The sequence below is a fragment of the Chroicocephalus ridibundus genome, chromosome 7, assembly GCF_963924245.1.
Source record: "Chroicocephalus ridibundus chromosome 7, bChrRid1.1, whole genome shotgun sequence".
Taxonomy (NCBI): Eukaryota; Metazoa; Chordata; class Aves; order Charadriiformes; family Laridae; genus Chroicocephalus; species Chroicocephalus ridibundus.
The window spans coordinates 32,378,573-32,398,091 of NC_086290.1; the positions used below are offsets into that span (position 1 = coordinate 32,378,573).

Here is a 19,519-nt window from a genome sequence, read left to right on the forward strand (position 1 = left end):
GTGGCGGGAAGCTGGCTGGTCGGAGAGCTCTGGGCCGGCCCGTCGCGGCCCTTGCGCCTCCCACACCTGAGCTTTGTGGCGGGAGGGGGTGTGCGGTTGTGCCGCGCTGGTGATCAGGGAACAGGCCTCTTCTCGCCTAGGGGCTGGGCTTGACGAGCTAGGGAGAGGCTAAAGGACAGCTCTGAAGGTGCTGGCTGTCCGACTCCTCTCATTCTCCGAGAGCCTGGTAGGGCAGAGATGTTGAGGTTTATTTCTGTAGGTTCCTAAAGGACTCCTCCCTTTTGATGGGAAGAGACCACCTGAACTTTAAATAGTATGCCCTTAATCTCCTTCCATTTTTGTTTCAAAGTCCTTTCTCTTTGCATGACTTGGTTGCTCGTGAGCAAATGCTGTTTCAACTTTTGGAGTCTATTGAGTGAAAATCCTAGCGTGGTTGCAATGTTGTTTACAGATGACGTAGCATGCTGTCACTCTCGCAGACTTCCTCTTCCAGCACAAATGTGTTTTGGTGAGATGCTGGGGAGCAACTAGAGTAGTGGTAGATGACTGGTAGTTGATCTCTGCTGTCAAGAGTTTGCTGCTGCTGCTGTTGTAGTGCAGCAACTTACAGAAGCTATACTTATCATCTCTCAGTTTCTGTGGAGTTAACTGTTTTCAGAAGGGGAAGCACCTGGATATGTGCTAAATTGAGAAGATGTAATTTCAAAAGAAAAAGGAGGAAGGAATATTAAGAAATTTTTTAATCTCTTACAACTTTGGTAGATTTTAAATTATTAATTACATGCTATAGCAGATAGTTTTCAGCTGTGTTCTTTTAGCTGATACTAAGCCCTTTTTCCCGACTCCTTTACTATTATATTTTGTTTGCTACTGTCACTCATCTAGTGGAACTGGAATTAAAAGCTTTGAGGCCTCACCTGAAGGGATTGCTGCTGTCTTTCAGTAGCAAGTTGTTTTGTTCTGCTCTGAACAGATCTTAATCAAACAGTGGTTGTACCTAGTCACTGCTGACCAAAACACAAGGTCTTCTTGAACGGGTGAACCATAGTTAGTAATAATAAATGATGATATGTATGTAGTAGACAAGACTAATGTTGACACCTGTTTTGAATTAGGAAGTTTGGAAGTAACCTCCTTCAGAACCTGAATAGATAACTTGTATAACAAACTTGCGGTGTTGGTAGTGTAAGTTATTGCTAAATACGGTGCAACAAATTTAGGAAAAATGTGTTTCTAAATATTTAAGTAAACATGTTGTAGAAGTATTTGTAGCATTTATTAACTGTAGCAGGTAAATAAGCACATGAGGCTGGTGGGAGTTCTAGTATTTCTGAAAACCAGAGGCACGCCAGTTGTTCCTGTTCGGTATTGAATGTAAGATTACTTTTATACCTATGATGCTTATTACTGACTGGTCAATGTCCAGTGAAGGACACAGTCCCATAGTAATAAGAGTAATGTTTACTCCACTTTATTCCCTGCCATAGCAGTTATTATGGTGTGGTAGTATTTGATTTCTGGAGAATTTGATTTAGCATTCTACTCTGTAAGTGGAAAGTATGACATCAGCGTCATGCTAGTGACCATCTGTCTGTAACACAAATCCGTTTCATAATTTGGCACTATTGGCACTCTTTGCTTTTTTCCTCTTGCAGTGTTGAAGCAAAAATGTAGAAAGTAAATGTATGCGTGTAGAAAGTAAATGCAGTGCAGCTGTTGTTATCATGCTGATCTTCCATACCACGAGAATGATGTATCTTGCCTGGCTGTTCACTTCTTATGAACATTAAACCTAAAAAGAATTCAGGTAATCTTAGTGGAAAAGAAATAACATATATGTAATGCTGCAATGTAATATTATATAAATATGAAATTAGGTGAAGATCGTGAAGGAAAAGGAAATATTCCTATTGGGAGGAAGAAACTTTCTATTTCTAAGTACTTCGTTTGTAGCTGTGACCAAATGACCTGTATTAGCTGTGAATGAAAGTAATATTGTGCTGTCCTAGGAGTGAATGGAAACTTGCACTGAACTTGAAAAAAAAACAGTTTGAAAAGAAAACAGTTTGACTATCATTTTCCCTCATATACATAAATGCTTAGCAATGCAACCTTAAGTGTGATTTTTGTAAAGAAAATGTCTCCGTTATCATATCACTCTCTTAGTTTCTAGTCCACCAGTATTGCAGGTTTCTTACTTGATAATTACACCACTAATTTTTCAATTGGGCCTTCAAGGAAGATCTTGCAGAACAGCTTATCAGATGCCTGCCTTTAACATTGTTTTGTTATAATCAGAAGTTTTCATGAGAATTACAGTGAATTTTTGTGCGGTCGAAGCTCATGAAAACGTAAGAAATTCTTTGAGCCCTTAAAAAAATAATAAAAATTATTTTTAAAATCCCTACATTATAGAAGTCAAGAACTTTAAGCCTCACTTCCCTGATCTTAAATAAGTATATATGATGTAAATATGTTTAATACTTTGATGACTCTATCAACACTCCCATCTCTTTGTCTGATTCACCGATCCATTGGATATTTATATGTGAAGCTGCAGTTCTTCACAGAGAAGTGCCAGCATTTTCAAGAAAATGAATTGTAGGGTTAGGTGGTTTTGAGTAGGTTAAAAAAACCGCTCAAATATACTTACTCCAAGAAAGAACACATCACAAAGTTAGAAGTTCCAAAAATATGCTTCCATTTTCCTTTGATGTTCCATCAACACCTCTGTTACTGAAGTGTTGCATGGCAGTTTCCTTCTATTAGTGAGACTTCCTCTGTTAATATTTTAAAAGTTAACTTTTATAGCTGTAGGTGGGTTTTTTTAGTTGTGTGGTGTTTTGTTTTGTGGTTTTTTTTCTTTTTTAGTTGAGGAAGGAGAGACAGAAGTGTCTTCAAAACAATATCTTTCTGGTGACAACTGCGGCTTCGTGTATATCTGGTCCTAGAAAGTATGCTCTGATTTTTTTTTTTTTTTTAAGAGCAAGGTACATATGACTTATCACAATACTATTCTATCATATTAATTTGATTTCATATTTTTGTGGCTCTTTATCTTTTTGTGATAAGTTCTTTGCCAACCCTGAAGCCCAAATGACTTATTTTTAGTGTCCTGTATTTGGAAAACTGAAAACATTTGGTGTGATGTGTTGCTGTTTCTGTCTATAAAGGTCTGCTTGGTACTTCATTATTCAGAGCAGTCTAGTGAAAGTGTTGGAATTTGTGTTAGTTATTTCAATTATCTATCAACTTGATTACTATTTCCACGTGCGATTTGAAACTTCCGCATGCAATTTACAGGTTTGCATATATTGTCTCTCGTAATCAAGACCAGCTATGTTTTATTTCTATTTTCTGTATGTAAGAGCTTCAGTCTACTCATTCTGGATATTTTCTTGGAGATATATTGTTTTAAAAGACCATTATTAAGTAATTTATTTCCTGATTTTATTACAGTGGATATCGGACAGCAACTATAATAAAGCAAAAGTGTCTAAAGAATTTATCCATGAAACTTATTTTATTTTGATAAGTATGATTACATGCATACATTAATGTAACTAAAATTTTTAATACTTCATCTAGTAAGGCAGTATATCAAGAAAAATTAGAATTATTTCAATAGTAAAAAGCCAAACCAATTATAAGAAACAAAGATTAAATGTAGTTTTGTTTTATTACAAGAAAAGTAATACAAAGGTATCTTCATGAAGATGGAAAGCTGTGAAAGTGAACTTGCAAAATTCAAAATCTGAAAGGATAAAAGCAGAAATAGAGCAGCCACTTTTCTTTCTCCTTGCCTTCTGTGGTCTTAACATATTTTCATATATACTCTGCTACCAGTTTGATGAAGAAATGTTTTGAACTCTTAATTGGCTTTTTGCATTTCTGCACCGGCTTTAATAGAACTGTACCTGTTAACGGTAATACACGCTTTGGTTCAGGAATACGGTTATGAATTCAACTCAACCATTTTCTGCTCATACAAATCTGTTTACCTTATAGATTTAGCTTGAGCGTAGAATTCTATCTTATATTAGACTGACAATGGATCAGTTATCCTGCTTTGATGTTTCTTGAGTGGTGTACTGAGAATTAGAGAGAGAGATCGATGTTAATTTCTGCCTTTGAACTAGGTTTTGTTCAGTCTGTCCTTACAATAGACCTATTGTCAGATGAGTAGGTAGGGCAAGTCTGGCTGTTTAGCTTTTGTCTGCCAACTCAGTGTGAGTACACTAAGTATTTCAACCATTTTAGTGTTGCGGAACTGCTTATTTATTTAACATGGGATCTAAAGCTTTGCCGCTTGTTTATTGATTTTTTTTTTTTAGGCTTAACATTATTTGTAATTAAGTAGCTGTTTTTTCTGTTTTACAGTTTGTGGAAGTTATATTGTTCCCTTTGAAAGAGGAATGATTTTGTGGTGATGGAGTGCTGCCACTGACAGATGGACTCACAGGAAAGAAGGTGAGAATGAGCAGCTAGGTGAAGCCACAGAGGCTCCCTGAAATATGCCAGCTCATGATCATCCTGTAAAATGATTAAGTAGTTTCAGCATAATCTTTATGTAACTTACACTAAAGGGAAGAGGAGTAACTTAGCTTGAGTTTCATTTATGTCTGGAACACTCAGCTTAATACAACAGCAACTTTTTTTTAAAGTTGATTGTTTAAACTTGTGGAGGGATAGCTGTAGGCTGTAAACTCGAAAGTAACGTTCTCTGGTAAACAGTAAGTCATATCTGTTACCTGCACCTGTGAATTTTGATTCTGGACCAATAGCCCTGCAGTAGACTGTTCTTTTGCTCCTTATTTCTTCCACTAAGATACCTGACAGAGGTCACATATTTTGGAGGTGGAAAATTAATGTCTTGTAATAAATCCAGATATGCACTGTCCAAATTTGTCTTCCACGGTTCTCTGAAGACTTATTAGGATTTGGACTTAATTTAAGGCACAGTATGTTATCAGGTTGTGTTCTTTGGTGTGCTTTGCCCATCTGAGTAAAATCTGTATTTTGATTTTTAGCTAAATGTCCTACCTATGATGTTGGATTTTTCTAACTTTTTTTTCCTGGCCTATATATTACTCATTTGGTTTCTTTTTAATTTACTTCTATTCTAAACACAAGTTCTTTGTATTTAAAATGCAAGATTGACCCTGTGTTTTAATATTATATATGTTGTTTGGATTAAATTACTTCTGTGAATTATATAAGAGTTCTTGACTGTCACCTTTTTGTTGTGTTTTTCTTCTGTTATGTGGGAAAAGAAGAGAGATTGGGGATGAGCACAGGAGCTGAGACACACATAATTCCATCACTTAGTTATTTGCATTTTGAATGTTTCAGAGGCAGATAGTGCAAAGGTATTGTTTGTCCTACACACCAAAACTAGCAAAACTTTTAGTTTAAAAATGAGTCTGCATGAATAGGGCCTTATGGCTTTTGAAGCTGCTACTTGCATAAGTTGTCCACAATGCAGCCTATCGGACCAGCTTTTTCTGGGTTTGCTTCAGTATGGGAATGCATTTGGGGTTTTGTGCCCTTTCTTCTAGACAAAGATTGCCATTTTGTCAAAAGCTCTTCTTGCTACCTTACGTATTTAGCTTCACAGGTTCGTGCAAAGCTGCAAGAACTGATTTATATGGGGAGTAAATTATTTGATTGGTGAGAAATGAGGAGCTAAACCTCCTTTTTTCCTGCAGGGTGGATAACAATCTATTCTATATAAAGTTTTAAATCAATTTAAAGAAAACTCTTAACTTAACTTGAAATGCTGTCAGTCTATATTGATGTTTAAAAGTAGTTTTTGTGTTTGTTTCAATCAAGTGATTCCACAAATTGTTAAAATTGTGCTTGTTGTCAAACTTCTGAGGAATTTCTTTGTGCTGAATGGGAGCAGTTTCTGACTGAGCATTTAAACCAGAATGTGTTGGAAGTGTTAAACCAGCTTTGGATAGTTCCAGTCACTTCTGCAAGCCCAGATACTGCTATTGTGTTTCAGGATCTTTGGTTTTGGGTTTTTTTTTTTTTCCTTTTTTTTCTTGGTTCAATTGATTTGAATGACTGGCTCATTTGAATCTAAGAAACTCATTAACAATTAAAAGTGGAAAAATAACCCAACCAGAACTTCATTTTTCTCTCTAAAGGTAGAAGTGAGAGTATAAAGGATGAGTTCTTACAGGTATAATGTTTTGAAGACACTGTGAATGGGAGCAATCAGTTCTCAGTAAAATCTGCACACAACACATCCTTTGCTTAATTACTTTTAAAGCAAATGTTGAGATGTTTATGTGTATTTCCAGTATACTTGATGTCCTACGTAACTAATAAAAACATGGTTATAAGGCTTTTTTTCCCTGCATTTTCATTTCCAAAAGCTGAGTAATCAAAACATGAATAAAACCTAATAAATCAGAAATATTCCTTCTGCTTTCTAACACAGGAAGAGTTAACATTATAAATATCACTGTTCAGATGGGGACAGAGTTGCTTAAATGTGTGTAGAACTGATGCCATGATCTCCCTTAGCATACAGTGGCAGAGTTGTGTATGAATTTGATGTCCTTGCTGTGAGAAACAAATATAATATATAATATAAAGGCTATATCAGTTGTGAATAAATGTGTATTTAAGTTTACTAGTGACAAGATCAGCTGCTTTTCAGGCAGTAAAGTACAAATGAAAAAGAAAGCTAATGATTTCAAATAGAAGATACTTGTTTTTCATTTAAATAACATTTAAATTAAGGTTATCAAATTGCGAATGAAATATGTTGATTTCCTGAAATTAAAACTAATGCCCAAACTACTAAATCTTTTCTACATATGTGAAAAGCAAACTATGCATTACTGAAGCACAGAAAACTTCAAGCTGATTCTCTATTTCCTCCAATCTTTTTGTAGCTCAGAAGAGGCAGAAGGAGCCAAAGAGAGAGGCCTGGTCTATGTTTGGAAGGCTGGTTCCTGCTCTGTAACTCCAGAAAGGCTTCCAGGCCTCAGTGGAAAAACTGTATTACAGGCAGCCCTGGGAATACATCATGGGTTACTTCTAACAGAAGGTAATAAGCACCTTAATTGTAAAGATTTGAGCCAATAACAAACTTTAGTTATTGTCAAGTTTTCTTCTTTTAGAATTTTTTTTCCTTTCAATCTGTGTTTCGTATACAGCTTTTAAACAGTTAGATGTTTAACTTTGCCAGTATTTCCTTCTTAGTTATAAGTTACTTAACTGTGTTGGAATAGAAATTATATGCATAGTGTATTCTTTCATACTTTTTCATCTTTTAACAATGGCTCTGGATTTCCTGTTTAAAGATGGTAATGTAATCTGAACTATGTTAACTGACAATGACATTTCTTGTGATATTTTTTCATTCAAAAAAGACAATACAGCAAGAGGTTCTCTTAATGTGTAAGAGCGTTAGTTTCTGTGTGCTTCTGGAAGTACGTGTAGCTAATAGATGCATTAGAGTGAGTCTTGATTTGTGAGCAGTTTGGCACTGTGAATCAAAGTATTTCTAAAAGCCAGTCCATTTAAGTGTTTGCATAGCTTGCTCCTTACTTGTACTGATCAATGGGCGTACAGTTGTAAAGACTAAATTGGAAGTTGCTCCTTTGATTTTTCTCTGATGTTTTTGAAAGAAAGATTCCAGGTTATTGGTGAGCCTGCTATAAGCACCTCTTTGTCTATTGGAGTCATGGAGCTCCAGTGTTTTGGTTTTTTTTGGTTTTTTGGTTTTTTTTTTTTTAGAACATGTTTCTTTCATAATTAAAAGCACTTTTTGCACGTGTGTCCTTGCACCCTGAAGCATGTTGTTTGTGGGTATGATTTACTATTTTTCTGTCACTGTGAGAACAACTGTTCCTTTTAAAAATAGATTTCTGCTTTTCTTTAGAATTAGCAAAATAACTTGACCTGGCATTGCTGCAGTCTTTTCAGGTAAAGGTAATGAAATTTTGGAGATGCTGCAGTATAACATCAAACCAGTGGCAAGATAGATTTGTCCACCCCTCCCACTTTCCACCTCCTAGGTCAATCCTGTTTTACTGTAGGGTGGCAGACGGTACAGTTTGATCCTAGATCTCTGTATGTTAAGATGAGGTCTGTACTTTGTCATGCTCTTTAAGTATGGTTGTATGTCCTTAGTATGTTGTATGTTCTTAAAATAGAAAGGACCAATAAATACACTTGAATATAGTAGAATTTTTAGCATTACTTGGTTCAACAACGTGTGCATGCACAGGGTAACATTAGCATGAGGTATAGAACTTAATAGCAGCAGTAGCAGAGAGCAACCAGCAGTCGTCATGTATCAATAGTCACAGTTTTGCTAAGCCTGGAGCAAACTAAAAATTAGTATGTGTTTATCTGAATCTGTCTTCAAATTTTTGTATTGGTTTAACTTCATTAGACTCATGCTAGGTTTTTGTTTTTGGTTTTGTTTCCCCCCCCGCCCCCCCCACCAGGTGGAGAGGTCTACAGTTTTGGAAAACTGCCGTGGAAATCAGGACCAGAGGAGTCATGTGCTAATAGTCCTATCTTAGAAAATACTTTGCTTGGGCATCATGTTATTACAGTGGCAGCTGGCAGCTTTCATAATGGAGCCGTGACAGAAAGTGGTGTGGTGTACATGTGGGGCAACAATTCTGCTGGCCAGTGTGCAGTTGCTAATCAGCCATGTGTGCCAGAGCCACAACCCATCAGCATTTCTGATTCTGAAACAAGTCCTCTGTTATCAGTAAGGATTTTGCAGCTGGCATGTGGAGAGGAACACACGCTGGCACTGTCACTAAGCAGAGAGATATGGGCTTGGGGGAGCGGCTGCCAGCTCGGTCTCATAACAACAACGTTCCCAGTGACAAAGCCACAGAAGGTAGAGCACCTGGCAGGACGTATTGTGCTCCAGATTGCTTGTGGAGCCTACCACAGCCTGGCTCTGGTACAATGTCTCCCTGTGCAGGAAATGAAGCCTATCCCAGAGAGGTGCAATCATTGCAGTCAACTTCTCATTACCATGACGGACAAGGAAGATCATGTAATCATTTCAGATAGTCACTGTTGCCCACTGGGTGTAACCCTGTCTGATAACCAGCCAGAAAACCATGTCTTCTGTCCCTCGTTGGAGACTCTAGAAGGAAAAAGTATAACAGGTAGCCAAAGTGAAGACTGTCAGAAACCACTTGTGGAAGAACATACGGTTGTTGCTTTAGAATCTGATGGAGCAAGTATGCTTTCCAGCAATGATGGACAGGAAGACAGTGGAATTTCCAGTCCTGGAAATATTCTGTTCCCAGACAAAAAAGAAGTGAAAGAGTACTTAATCAGTTTAGCAGATAACTCATTAAATGAGAGCCTGGAGAAAAACATCTGCACGGAACCTGAGCAGGTTGGTACCTAGTCACTAGCTCTCAATTTGCTACAACTCCTCTTGTATATGTGTCAATGTTACTCTTTTCAGAAATGAAAAATTCTGTTAGTTTAATGTAGCTGTGATGTTTCTGGAGTTTCGAAGTGTTTCTTCTCTGTGATGGTTCTCAACTTTTAAGTGGAGGAGTTTTTGTCCTCCATCCTTGTTCAATTGTAAGCCTTTAATGTGAGCGGCCTTGACAGTGGTGTAGTCTCTTCTCTTGTGGTCCGCAGTACCAGAACCATATAAGCCAGTTTCCCATTCTCTAGCTGTTTATGAAGCACGGGTTTCCCATTTGTGTGGGGCAGTAGCTGGTACTTCTCTAATTTACCTTTAAGGTAAAACTTTCTTTTCTATATGTGGAATGAATCCCTCGCAAATCTAATAGAATCATAAGGTTGGAAAGGGACCTCTGGAGATCACTAGTCCAACCCCCCTGCCAGAGCAGGCTCACCTTAGAGCAGGTTGCACAGGAACGCATCCAGGCGCATTTTGAATGTCTCCAGAGACGGAGAGTCCACCATCTCTCTGGGCAGCCTCTTCCAGTGCTCTGCCACCCTCAGGGTAAAGAAGTTCCTCCTCATTTTTAGGTGGAACTTCCTATGCTCAAGTTTGTGCCCATTACCTCTTGTCCTGTCGCTGGTCACCACTGAAAAGAGCCTGGCCCCATCCTCCTGACACCCACCCTGTAATTATTTGTAAGTGTTGATAAGATCCCCCCTCAGCCGTCTTTTTTTCCAGTCTGAAGAGACCCAAATCCCTCAGTCTTTCTTCATAAGAGAGGTCTTCCAGTCCCCTAATCATCTTGGTAGCCCTTTGCTGCACCCTCTCCAGCAGTTCCCTGTCCTTCTTGAACCGGGGAGCCCAGAAGTGGACACAGTACTCCAGGTGCGGCCTCCCCAAGGCAGAGTAGAGGGGGAGGATGACCTCCCTCGACCTGCTGGCCACGCTCTTCTTGATGCACCCCAGGGTGCCATTGGCCTTTTTGGCCACAAGGGCACATTGCTGGCTCATGGTCATCCTGTAGTCCACCAGGACTCCCAGGTCTCTTTCCACCGAGCTGCTCTCCAGCAGGTCAGCCCCCAACCTGTTCTGGTGCATGGGGTTATTTCTCCCCAGGTGCAGCACCCTACACTTGCCCTTATTGAATTTCATAAGGTTCCTCTTTGCCCAGATCTCTAGCCTGTCCAGGTCTCTCTGTATGGTGGCACAGCCTTCTGGTGTTTCAGCCACGCCCCCCCCAGCTTTGTGTCATCAGCAAACTTGCTGAGGGTGCACTCTATCCCCTCATCCAGGTCATTGATGAATATATTGAACAGGACTGGACCCCGTACTGACCCCTGGGGAACACCACTTGTCACTGACCTCCAACTAGACTCTGTGCCCCTAATCACTACCCGCTGAGCTCTGTCTTTCAACCAGTTTTCTGTCCACCCCACTGTCCATTCATCAAGCCCACACTTCCTAAGCTTCCCTGTGAGGATGCTGTGGGAGACTGTGTCGAACGCCATGCTTAAGTCAAGGTAGACCACATCTACTGCCCTCCCCTCATCTATCCATCCAGTCATGCCATCGTAGAAGGCTGTCAGATTATTACCAGATAATTTCTCAATCAGTTAAAAATTCTGGACTGCAAGTAAAGATTGTAAAGGGAATGTTAAAGCGTTGGCCCAAAGGCTTCTAATGTTAATCATGTAGGCGTTGCATAAACTTATAAACAGGGATGGGAAATACATAAGTACTAATCTGTTTTGTGTGACGTGGAAAATGGTTCAACACTACTGTTTTGATGCTATGGCAAAACAGAAAAGTAATAATTTCTTAATAAGCATCAGTAAATGCTTGATATGAAAGTTCAAGATCTGTTCCCAGCTCCCTGCCAAATACTATGTTTTCCACTGTTTTGAAAAAAATCTTATTTGGGGTCGGGGGGAAGAAGATACAACCCAAAAGCTATTAGACAGAAAGCTAATCAAAAATCTTGCAGTGTGGTCTGGCAGTCCCTATGTAAGTGCTGTCCTACTGGATGGTTTATGGTAAAGGTAACGTCTGTAAGAAAAGCTGCCACTCTGTGGCCCTATACACAAAATTCAGAGCAGAATTCTGAAAATTTCTCTTGTCATTTCAAGCGTTGTGTAGATAACAATTTTTTCAATCTGTTTTTATTGGTCAGTAAGAAGTTTTTCCACAATGGTTCTGGGAGATAAATTCCACGGTGCCTAATAAGTAGTTGATTTTTTTTATCAACTCTGATTGGAAGAAGGGGGACGGGGGAATACTTTAAAACCAAAACAAAATGTCCAGTAACTCGGTGATTCAGCAAGTTATGTTTTCCTATTCTGAGAGAAACTTATTTCGGAGAAATAAACATTGTGTGAACACAGTTGTCCTTCCTTTTGCTTTTTGCGAATGCATATGCATTGTAGCAGTTGCGGGCCTCTCAGACTCGTGCAAGACCTCCTGCTGTTAGGAAATGACTGAAACGCGTAGTTTCATGCTCCCTTTCTCAAATCCTTGTTCCTGGAATATTTCCAGAGTACTGTTCCCCTCACACAGTTCCAGGAATAAACAAGCCTGGAACTTGTTCACTGACTTTTAACACAATTGAGCATACACGTGATGAGCAGATGAGGACTCTAAAATAATTTTTCACTGTGAGTAAAATCCCTTTTCTCTCTGCTTTCCTGCACAAATTGAGTTTGCTTTTCTGTAATGCGAGGCATGGCTTTTATAAATAGGAATGAAGTACAAGCAAATAGGACCAATCCCAATTCTTTAGCCTAATTTTTCAGCAAAAAGAGAAGTCAAAGACAGTTTTCCTTCTGGCAGGATAAAATGAGCTATAATCTTTATAAAAATATTATTTTCCACTATGTATTAGGTGTGAAAATGGGACTTTGCTGTCTTTGTTCTAACATTCAAACTATTTGGCAAATATCTTGTGCATTATTTCTTATTTAGTGGGTAAATTGATTGCTATTATAGGTAATCATGTGCTGGTATTAATAATTGCCTTCAGTCAGTTTGCCCCTGGTGTGACTTGATTATTAATGAAGCTTTATATGGATAAAACAGTAGTGTAAGGGGACACACAGCCCAGAATGGTCTTAAGATAGACCTTGCAAAAGGAATCCATGAATAACTGTTTTCCTTTTAACATATCAAAGGGAGAACTTATCTCTCTGTAAATACAGCATGCTCACTGATGCATTCTAATTGGTGGCAAAGTTGGTAATAAGCCTAAAATTAAATCCCTTTTTATATTTGTTTGCAAAGATCCTTTTTTTTGGTTTTAAGAAACAAAAAACAAACAAACAAAAACCCCCAAAAAAACAAAACAAAAAAAAAAAAAAACCAAAACAAAAGAAAACACCAGACCCACGGTCTCTTATGGATGAGCTACAAGACAAGTGCAAGAGACAAAGCCCAGTCCATGTAGAAATGGTTCTTGGTCCCACCTTTAAAAAAATGTGGTTCTGAGGAATAGATGTACACCTAAGTATAAAAAGCTTCTTCATAATGTCTTGTTCAGTATAGCACCTAGTTTGAATAATGAATGTGTATATCATCATCCAGCTGTTACTTACTGTCTGGTATGATAGTCTTCAATTTTTCTTTGGTTTTAGCCTTCTCAAGAAGAACAACAACTCAGTGCTTGTATCCCTGGCCCTCCAGGTACTAGCACATCTGCCTTGAACAGCTTGGTGGCCTCTTGTGCGTCAGCAGTTGGTGTGAGAGTAGCTGCTACATATGAAGCTGGAGCATTGTCTCTGAAGAAAGTAATGAACTTCTATGGCACACCTTCAAGTGAACCGGGTTCTCAGTCTGGTGGTGGTTCCCCAGGGCCTGAAGCTCTGAAAGACAGTCGGGAAGAGCAGGTCAAACTGGAATCCATGCAGGGGAAGAAGAGTTCCAGTTTAGTAGACATTAGAGAGGAGGAATCTGAAGGAGGGAGTCGAAGACTTTCCCTGCCTGGCTTGTTGTCACAAGGTAAAAAAGAACGTTGAGAAAAACCAAGAGACTGGAAAAGTTATAATAATGTGGAGCTTTATAACTGAAAATAAACCATATTTATTTAATATAAATCTAATCGTCTACCAAAGGTCTTTATGAGTTTTAAACTGTATCTTAGGACTTGAAGGCAGTGAGGGGAGTTAAAACAAGCAGATACTGCGTCCTAAGAAAACCAAGAGCATAGTGAGTTTAGGGATGCTCTTTATTGGTAAAGTAAGGTAAAGCAGGCACATTGTAGTAGTCTGGGCATCTTATTGCAAGGTGGTGGCAACCTGTCTTTCATACAGGTTGCATAGCAGATAAAAATCTCTGTGACCTGTAATCCCTACTGCACTGACCTGGTTTTGAGCCAGGGACCTAGAAATATTCCAGTTCCCACTGCCAAATGTCGAAGTTAATGACCTTCCCTGATAGATTTTAGTGTTGTTAGTTGTTGTGAGTGGGTGGGTACATGGTTTAGTTCTATATTGACGTTGGATCTGAGGGGAGATTTTTAGGAAGCATTGAAATCTTTTGTTCACTGCAAGGATATATTTTCTTTCAAAACATACTTCTTAAAAATGTGTAGTTTGTTTTGATTTATTTGCTGCAATATAACTGCATAGTTCTCATATGCCTGTTATCCTTTAATAGCTAGTAAAAATTAGTTGGGATCTGTCTACTCTTAGCACATATGTTACTTCGGTGTCTCAGTATCCTATCTTCTTATGTGTTGAGCCTTTGCTCTCAATCTTAACTGATCAAGACTTCTTAAAGAGGTCTTAATTATCTCAAATGGTACTGTTACTGTGTAACACACAGTCTGAGTGATATATTTACCTAAAATGATGAACAATTTTTCTATTTCTTGGCCTGTTTTCAGTTTCTCCTAGGCTTTTACGGAAGGTAGGGCGTGCAAAAATGAGGACTGTAGCTTTGACTCCAACCTACAGTGGTGAGGCTGATGCCCTCTTACCCTCTCTAAGAACAGAGGTATGGAGCTGGGGAAAGGGGAAGGAAGGACAGCTAGGACATGGTGATGTTCTGCCAAGGTGAGATTTCTTTGATAAAGGTTTTTAGTAGGTCACTAGGAAATCTCGAGTATTCAACTTTCTCAGATTTGGTCAACTGCCTTGCATTGTGTTCTTGTTCTTTTGTGTTGTGACCTAATTTCCTCCAAGTTACGTGTTTTATGCTGTATTGTTACTGAACATCAATAAGTTATGACTTTTCCCCTTGTATTCACTAAGAGTTTTGGTGGTATTTTGACTTTGTCCAAATTGGGGAGAAATTTATCATAAACTTTCACCCTTCATGTCCTTTTTGACTAAGCTGGTTTATTGCCAAAAGACTCTGTGTATGTTCGTTTTCTCTAATTTGTTTTGGGGAAAAAATAAAACTTAGTATTTATTTTTGTCTTAAGAATACCTTTGATAATTTTTTTTTTTTAATCTCTTCCGCCTCACCCCCATCTTCCCTGGGTTCTGGGGATTGACAGGCTTCAGCCACTATGTGTGAAAAGCCTAGATGGTAAAGAAGTGATTCACCTCTCTGCTGGTGGCCATCATTCCTTAGCACTCACTGCCAAATCCCAGGTAAGTGATTGTTATTATTTGTTGCTTATCTGTGACATAAGTCATGTTTGGTGTTTCCTAGGTTTTTATTTCTTTTGCTGCTAAACTTTTGTTTCCATTTGTGGGAGGCAACTTGGAAGCAGTGTGGAATCTTAATTCTATTTCTGCCAAAGTTCTGCATGCATCAACATTATATTTAAAGATTGCAATGACCTGATTTGGTGCATTCCATTTCTTTATGTGAGAAGACAATTTGAGAACATAAGACGACTGGAAATTAGGGAAGTGCTTCTTGGTACATCGATCTTGTACCGCTGACTTGTGTGTGTTTGCATACTTGATGTGTTGTACCACTGCAATTCAGTATGTGTCCATGTATATAAACTTATATTCTCATGGTTAGCTATGTTTCTTACAGGTGTATTCATGGGGCAGTAATACCTCTGGCCAGCTTGGTCACTTGAACTCCCCAACAACAGTCCCTCGTCTCACAAAGGTATTTTCTGTTTTCTGTATTTCTCTTTTAGTTTAGGGTCTCTTATACAAGTGAGTGAAAAGTAATTTCTAAAAACTGACCTTGTTTACATATCTGTGTGCTGTATACTAATAGAGCCTTTGATTTCTTTGACTTTTACTGTGAATGTGATCCTTAGATGAGCTTGTGAAAATCTACCCAAGAAATCCTTTACACAGACTTCCACTGGTTTTTGACCACATGGAAGTTGTAAAACTGAGAAATGTGACTGGTTGTGTCTTCTTAAATTTCACTTCTACTTTATATTTGGTTTCTCTGATATCAGTGTTGCAGTGCTGAAACTTTTAAATACATTGGAACACTGTTTTTATTGTAAACTTTCTTCTACCATTTTTAGCTTTGCTAGACCATGACCATTTCTGTGTTTGCAGAGCTGGTTTAGCAAGGGTTTTCTGTTTGTTTTGCATGTTTCATCACACTGAGGGAATAGCCAAATAATGATTTTTGGATTAGACCAGATGCTTGCTTATGTTCTCTGGTGCTTGTCTTAGTGGGAAAACTAGCTGCAGGGTTTTCCTGCTTAGGACTTATACAAATTAATGTACAGCATGTTAACTATCCCAAATTTGTAGATTTCCCAGATAAATGAAGAGGGGAGAATAGTATCCCATATCCCAATTTAAATCAAGCTCACCTGATATCCATTTAAAAATAAAACTGATTTATACTTTAAAGGCAAAAAAAATCGGCCATTAGAAGACTGGAAAGAAAGAAAATTATCAGTATACATGCAAGAAATGTATTTGTTATGAGACACTGAAGTTGAAAAATTACCAGTTATTGCAATACTTTTTCTTGGCAAGTATATTATGTGCATGTGTGGCTAGAAGAATTAAGTATTCTCTTCTTCCAGCTTCAGATGATAATTTCTAACGTCTTTTCCTTCCTTATGAATTTCAGGTGTGTGGTGATGGTGTTTGGAGTACAGCAGCAGGACTAGATTACTCCCTCTTCTTAGCAGATGAGGAAGACTTCCAACCTGGATTATATTACAGTGGCCAGGAGACAACTACAGAAAAAAATTTGTATGAAAATAGCTGTACTAAGAGTCCAGTTTTGTTACTATCCTGTAGTAAGGTGAGTGGTATTTCCTTTAAGTTAGCGCAAATCACACTGATGCTTTTTGGAAATAGCACAGTGCCGGTTGTTCAACTAGCTTTAAGGGTGTCAAGTCAAGTAACTGGTTCCTAGCAGTAAAATCAGGAGCAGTAAAATTATGGAGGGCAGAGAGGAGGCTTAATTAGTATTGTTCTCTTCCGTGCCTGTTTCTTGGTCTTTCTTTCTGCTTGAGGGACAAGGAGGTGTTTCCAGCGTGTCTAATCCATTTCCTTGCATGTGTGCACGTTGCAGAAGTGCAGCCTTATATTGTGCTCTGTTTTCAACACAGTATTCATGTGTTTATTCTTCGCTGCTATTGTTCTTCATTTTCCTGTTGTTTCTTAAGTGATTGAGGGCACTGCCTGCTCGATTCCATTCTGCTTCCTATGCATCTTGGTTGTGAGTGGGCAGAAGGTCCCCCTGAGCTCTGCATGATCTCCTTCCCTTCCCCTCCCTTTGTCATGGGTGTGAAGTGAGGAACTGAGCAAAGGCACCAAAATGTGCATTTGCATGTTTATGGGAGAGAGAAAGAAGTTGCTCCTATTCAATTTTCTTCATCAAGCTGAATCTCATATCTGCCTTGAAGTTGGCATGAGGTGGGGGGAGTGTGTACTCTGATTGCACATCCTCTTCCAAGTTGTTTGTATGATTTCAGATCAACCTCAGTTTAAGGTAACAAAAAAATCAAATATACATAAGGTTGTAAACCCTTCAATGCAGGGCAACTTACAGAATCTTCATCTTCATGGTTGGAAAGGACCCTTAAGATCGACTCCAACCAAACAACCTACAATCTCTGCCACTAGAGCATGCCCTGAAGTGCCAAATCTAGACATTTCTTAAATACCTCTAGGGATGGTGACTCATCCACCTCCCTGGGCAGGCTGGTCCAGTGCCTGACCACTCTTTCAGTAAAGTAATTCTTCCTAATATCTAATCTAAACCTCCCCTGCCTCAACTTCAGACCATTTCCTCTGGTCCTGTCATTATTCACCTGGGAGAAGAGGCCAACCCCCACCTCTCTACAACCTCCTTTCAGGTAGTTGTAGAGGGCCATGAGGTCTCCCCTCGGTCTCCTTCAAGCTAAACTTGCCCAGCTCCTGAAGCCTCTCCTCATATGACCTGGTCTCCAGACCCCTCACCAGCCTGGTAGCTCTCCTCTGGACACGCTCCAGCACTTCAATGTCCCTCTTGTACAGAGGGGCCCAGAACTGAACACAGTACTCGAGGTGAGGCCTCACCAGTGCCGAGTACAGAGGCACGGTCACTTCCCTGCTTCTGCTGGCCACGCTATTCCTGATACAAGCCAGAATGCTGTTGGCTGTCTTGGCCACCTGGGCACGCTGCTGGCTCATGTTAAGCTGGCCATCCACCAGCACCCCCAGGTCCTTTTCTGCCAGGCAGCTTTCCAGCCACTCTTCCCCAAGCCTGTAGCGCTGCTTGGGGTTGTTGTGACCGAAATGCAGGACCCAGCACTTGGCCTTGTTAAACCTCATACAGTTGGCCTTGGCCCATTGATCCAGCCTGTCCAGGTCCCTCTGTAGAGCCTTCCTACCCTCAAGCAGATCAACACTCCCACCTAGTTTGGTGTCGTCTGCAAACTTACTGAGGGTGCACTCAATCCCCTCATCCAGATCCTTGATAAAGATACTAAACAAAACTGGCCCCAAAACTGAGCCCTGAGGGACACCACTGGTGACCAGCCACCAAGAGGATTTCACCCCATTAATCACAACTCTCTGGGCACGGCCATCCAGCCAGTTTTTTACCCAGCGAAGAGTACACTTGTCTATGCCATGATTTGTCAGCTTCTCAGGAGAATGCTGTGGGGGATGGTGTCAAAGGCCTTACCAAAGTCCAGATAGATAACGTCCACAGCCTTCCCCGCATCCAGAAGGCGGGTCACATGGTCATAGAAAGAGATCAGGTTGGTTAAGCAGAACCTCCCCTTCCTAAACCCATGCTGGCTGGCCCTGATCCCTTGGCTGTCCTGCATTTGCCGTGAGAGCTCATTCGAGATGTTCCTCTCCGTGATCTTTCCTGGTACCGAGGTCAGGCTGACAGGTCTGTAGTTCCCTGGGTCCTCCTTCCAACCCTTCTTGTAGATGGGTGTCACATTAGCCACCCTCCAGTCATCTGGCACCTGCCCCGTTGACCAGGATTGTTGATAAATGATGGAGAGAGGCTTGGTGAGCTCTCCTGCCAGCTCCCTGAGTACTCTTGGGTCAATCCCATCCGGCCCCATAGACTTATGTACGTCTAGGTGCAGAAGCAGATCACTGACTACTTCCTCATGGATTATGGGTGGGTTGTTCTGCTCTCCATCCTTATCTTCCAGCTCAGGAGGCTGAGCACCCTGGGGATAGCTGGTCTGACTATTGAAGATGGAGGCAAAGAAGGCATTAAGTATCTCAGCCTTCACCTCGTCATTGGTTGCAGCTTTCCCCCCCACATCCAGTAAGGGATGGAGATTCTCCCTGGCTTTCTTTTTGTTGATGTATTTATAAAAGCTTTTTGTGTTGTCCTTAATGTTAGTGGCCAAGTTTAGCTCCAGCTGGGCTTTTGCCTTCCTAATTTTCTCTCTGTATAACCTAACGAGATCTCTATACTCCTCCTGAGTAGCCTGTCCCTTTTTCCAAAGGTGACAAACCCTCCTTTTATTCCTAAATCTCATGTGAAGTTCCTTATTCATCCAGACTGGCCATTTTCCCCACCCTTTAGACTTGAGACACTTGGGGACAGCCTGCTCTTGGGCCTTTAAGATTTCCTTCTTGAAGAGCGTCCAGCCCTCCTGGACCCCTTTGCCCTTCAGGACTGTCTCCCAAGGGACTCTCTCAACCAGTGTCCTGAACAAGTCAAAGTCCGCCCCCTGGAAGTCCAAGGTGGAGGTTTTGCTAACCCCCCTCC

General features: G+C 40.1%; 1 protein-coding gene across 3 annotated transcripts in view; it reads left to right on the forward strand.

The window, feature by feature from the left end:
• Nucleotides 1-19,519, forward strand: part of ALS2 (alsin Rho guanine nucleotide exchange factor ALS2) — a 47,247-nt gene that overhangs the window by 458 nt on the left and 27,270 nt on the right. For 2 of the 3 annotated variants that reach the window (XM_063340604.1, XM_063340606.1), the window contains exons 2-9: nucleotides 4,381-4,470; nucleotides 6,909-7,063; nucleotides 8,472-9,391; nucleotides 13,039-13,402; nucleotides 14,289-14,457; nucleotides 14,904-15,000; nucleotides 15,398-15,475; nucleotides 16,415-16,591. In XM_063340604.1, the coding sequence (XP_063196674.1) occupies nucleotides 4,451-4,470; nucleotides 6,909-7,063; nucleotides 8,472-9,391; nucleotides 13,039-13,402; nucleotides 14,289-14,457; nucleotides 14,904-15,000; nucleotides 15,398-15,475; nucleotides 16,415-16,591 (1,980 nt within the window). In that variant the 5' untranslated portion in view covers nucleotides 4,381-4,450. Of the gene's footprint in view, nucleotides 1-1,655; nucleotides 1,808-4,380; nucleotides 4,471-6,908; nucleotides 7,064-8,471; nucleotides 9,392-13,038; nucleotides 13,403-14,288; nucleotides 14,458-14,903; nucleotides 15,001-15,397; nucleotides 15,476-16,414; nucleotides 16,592-19,519 lie in introns of all 3 variants that reach the window. The other variant, XM_063340607.1, reaches the window with a different exon arrangement.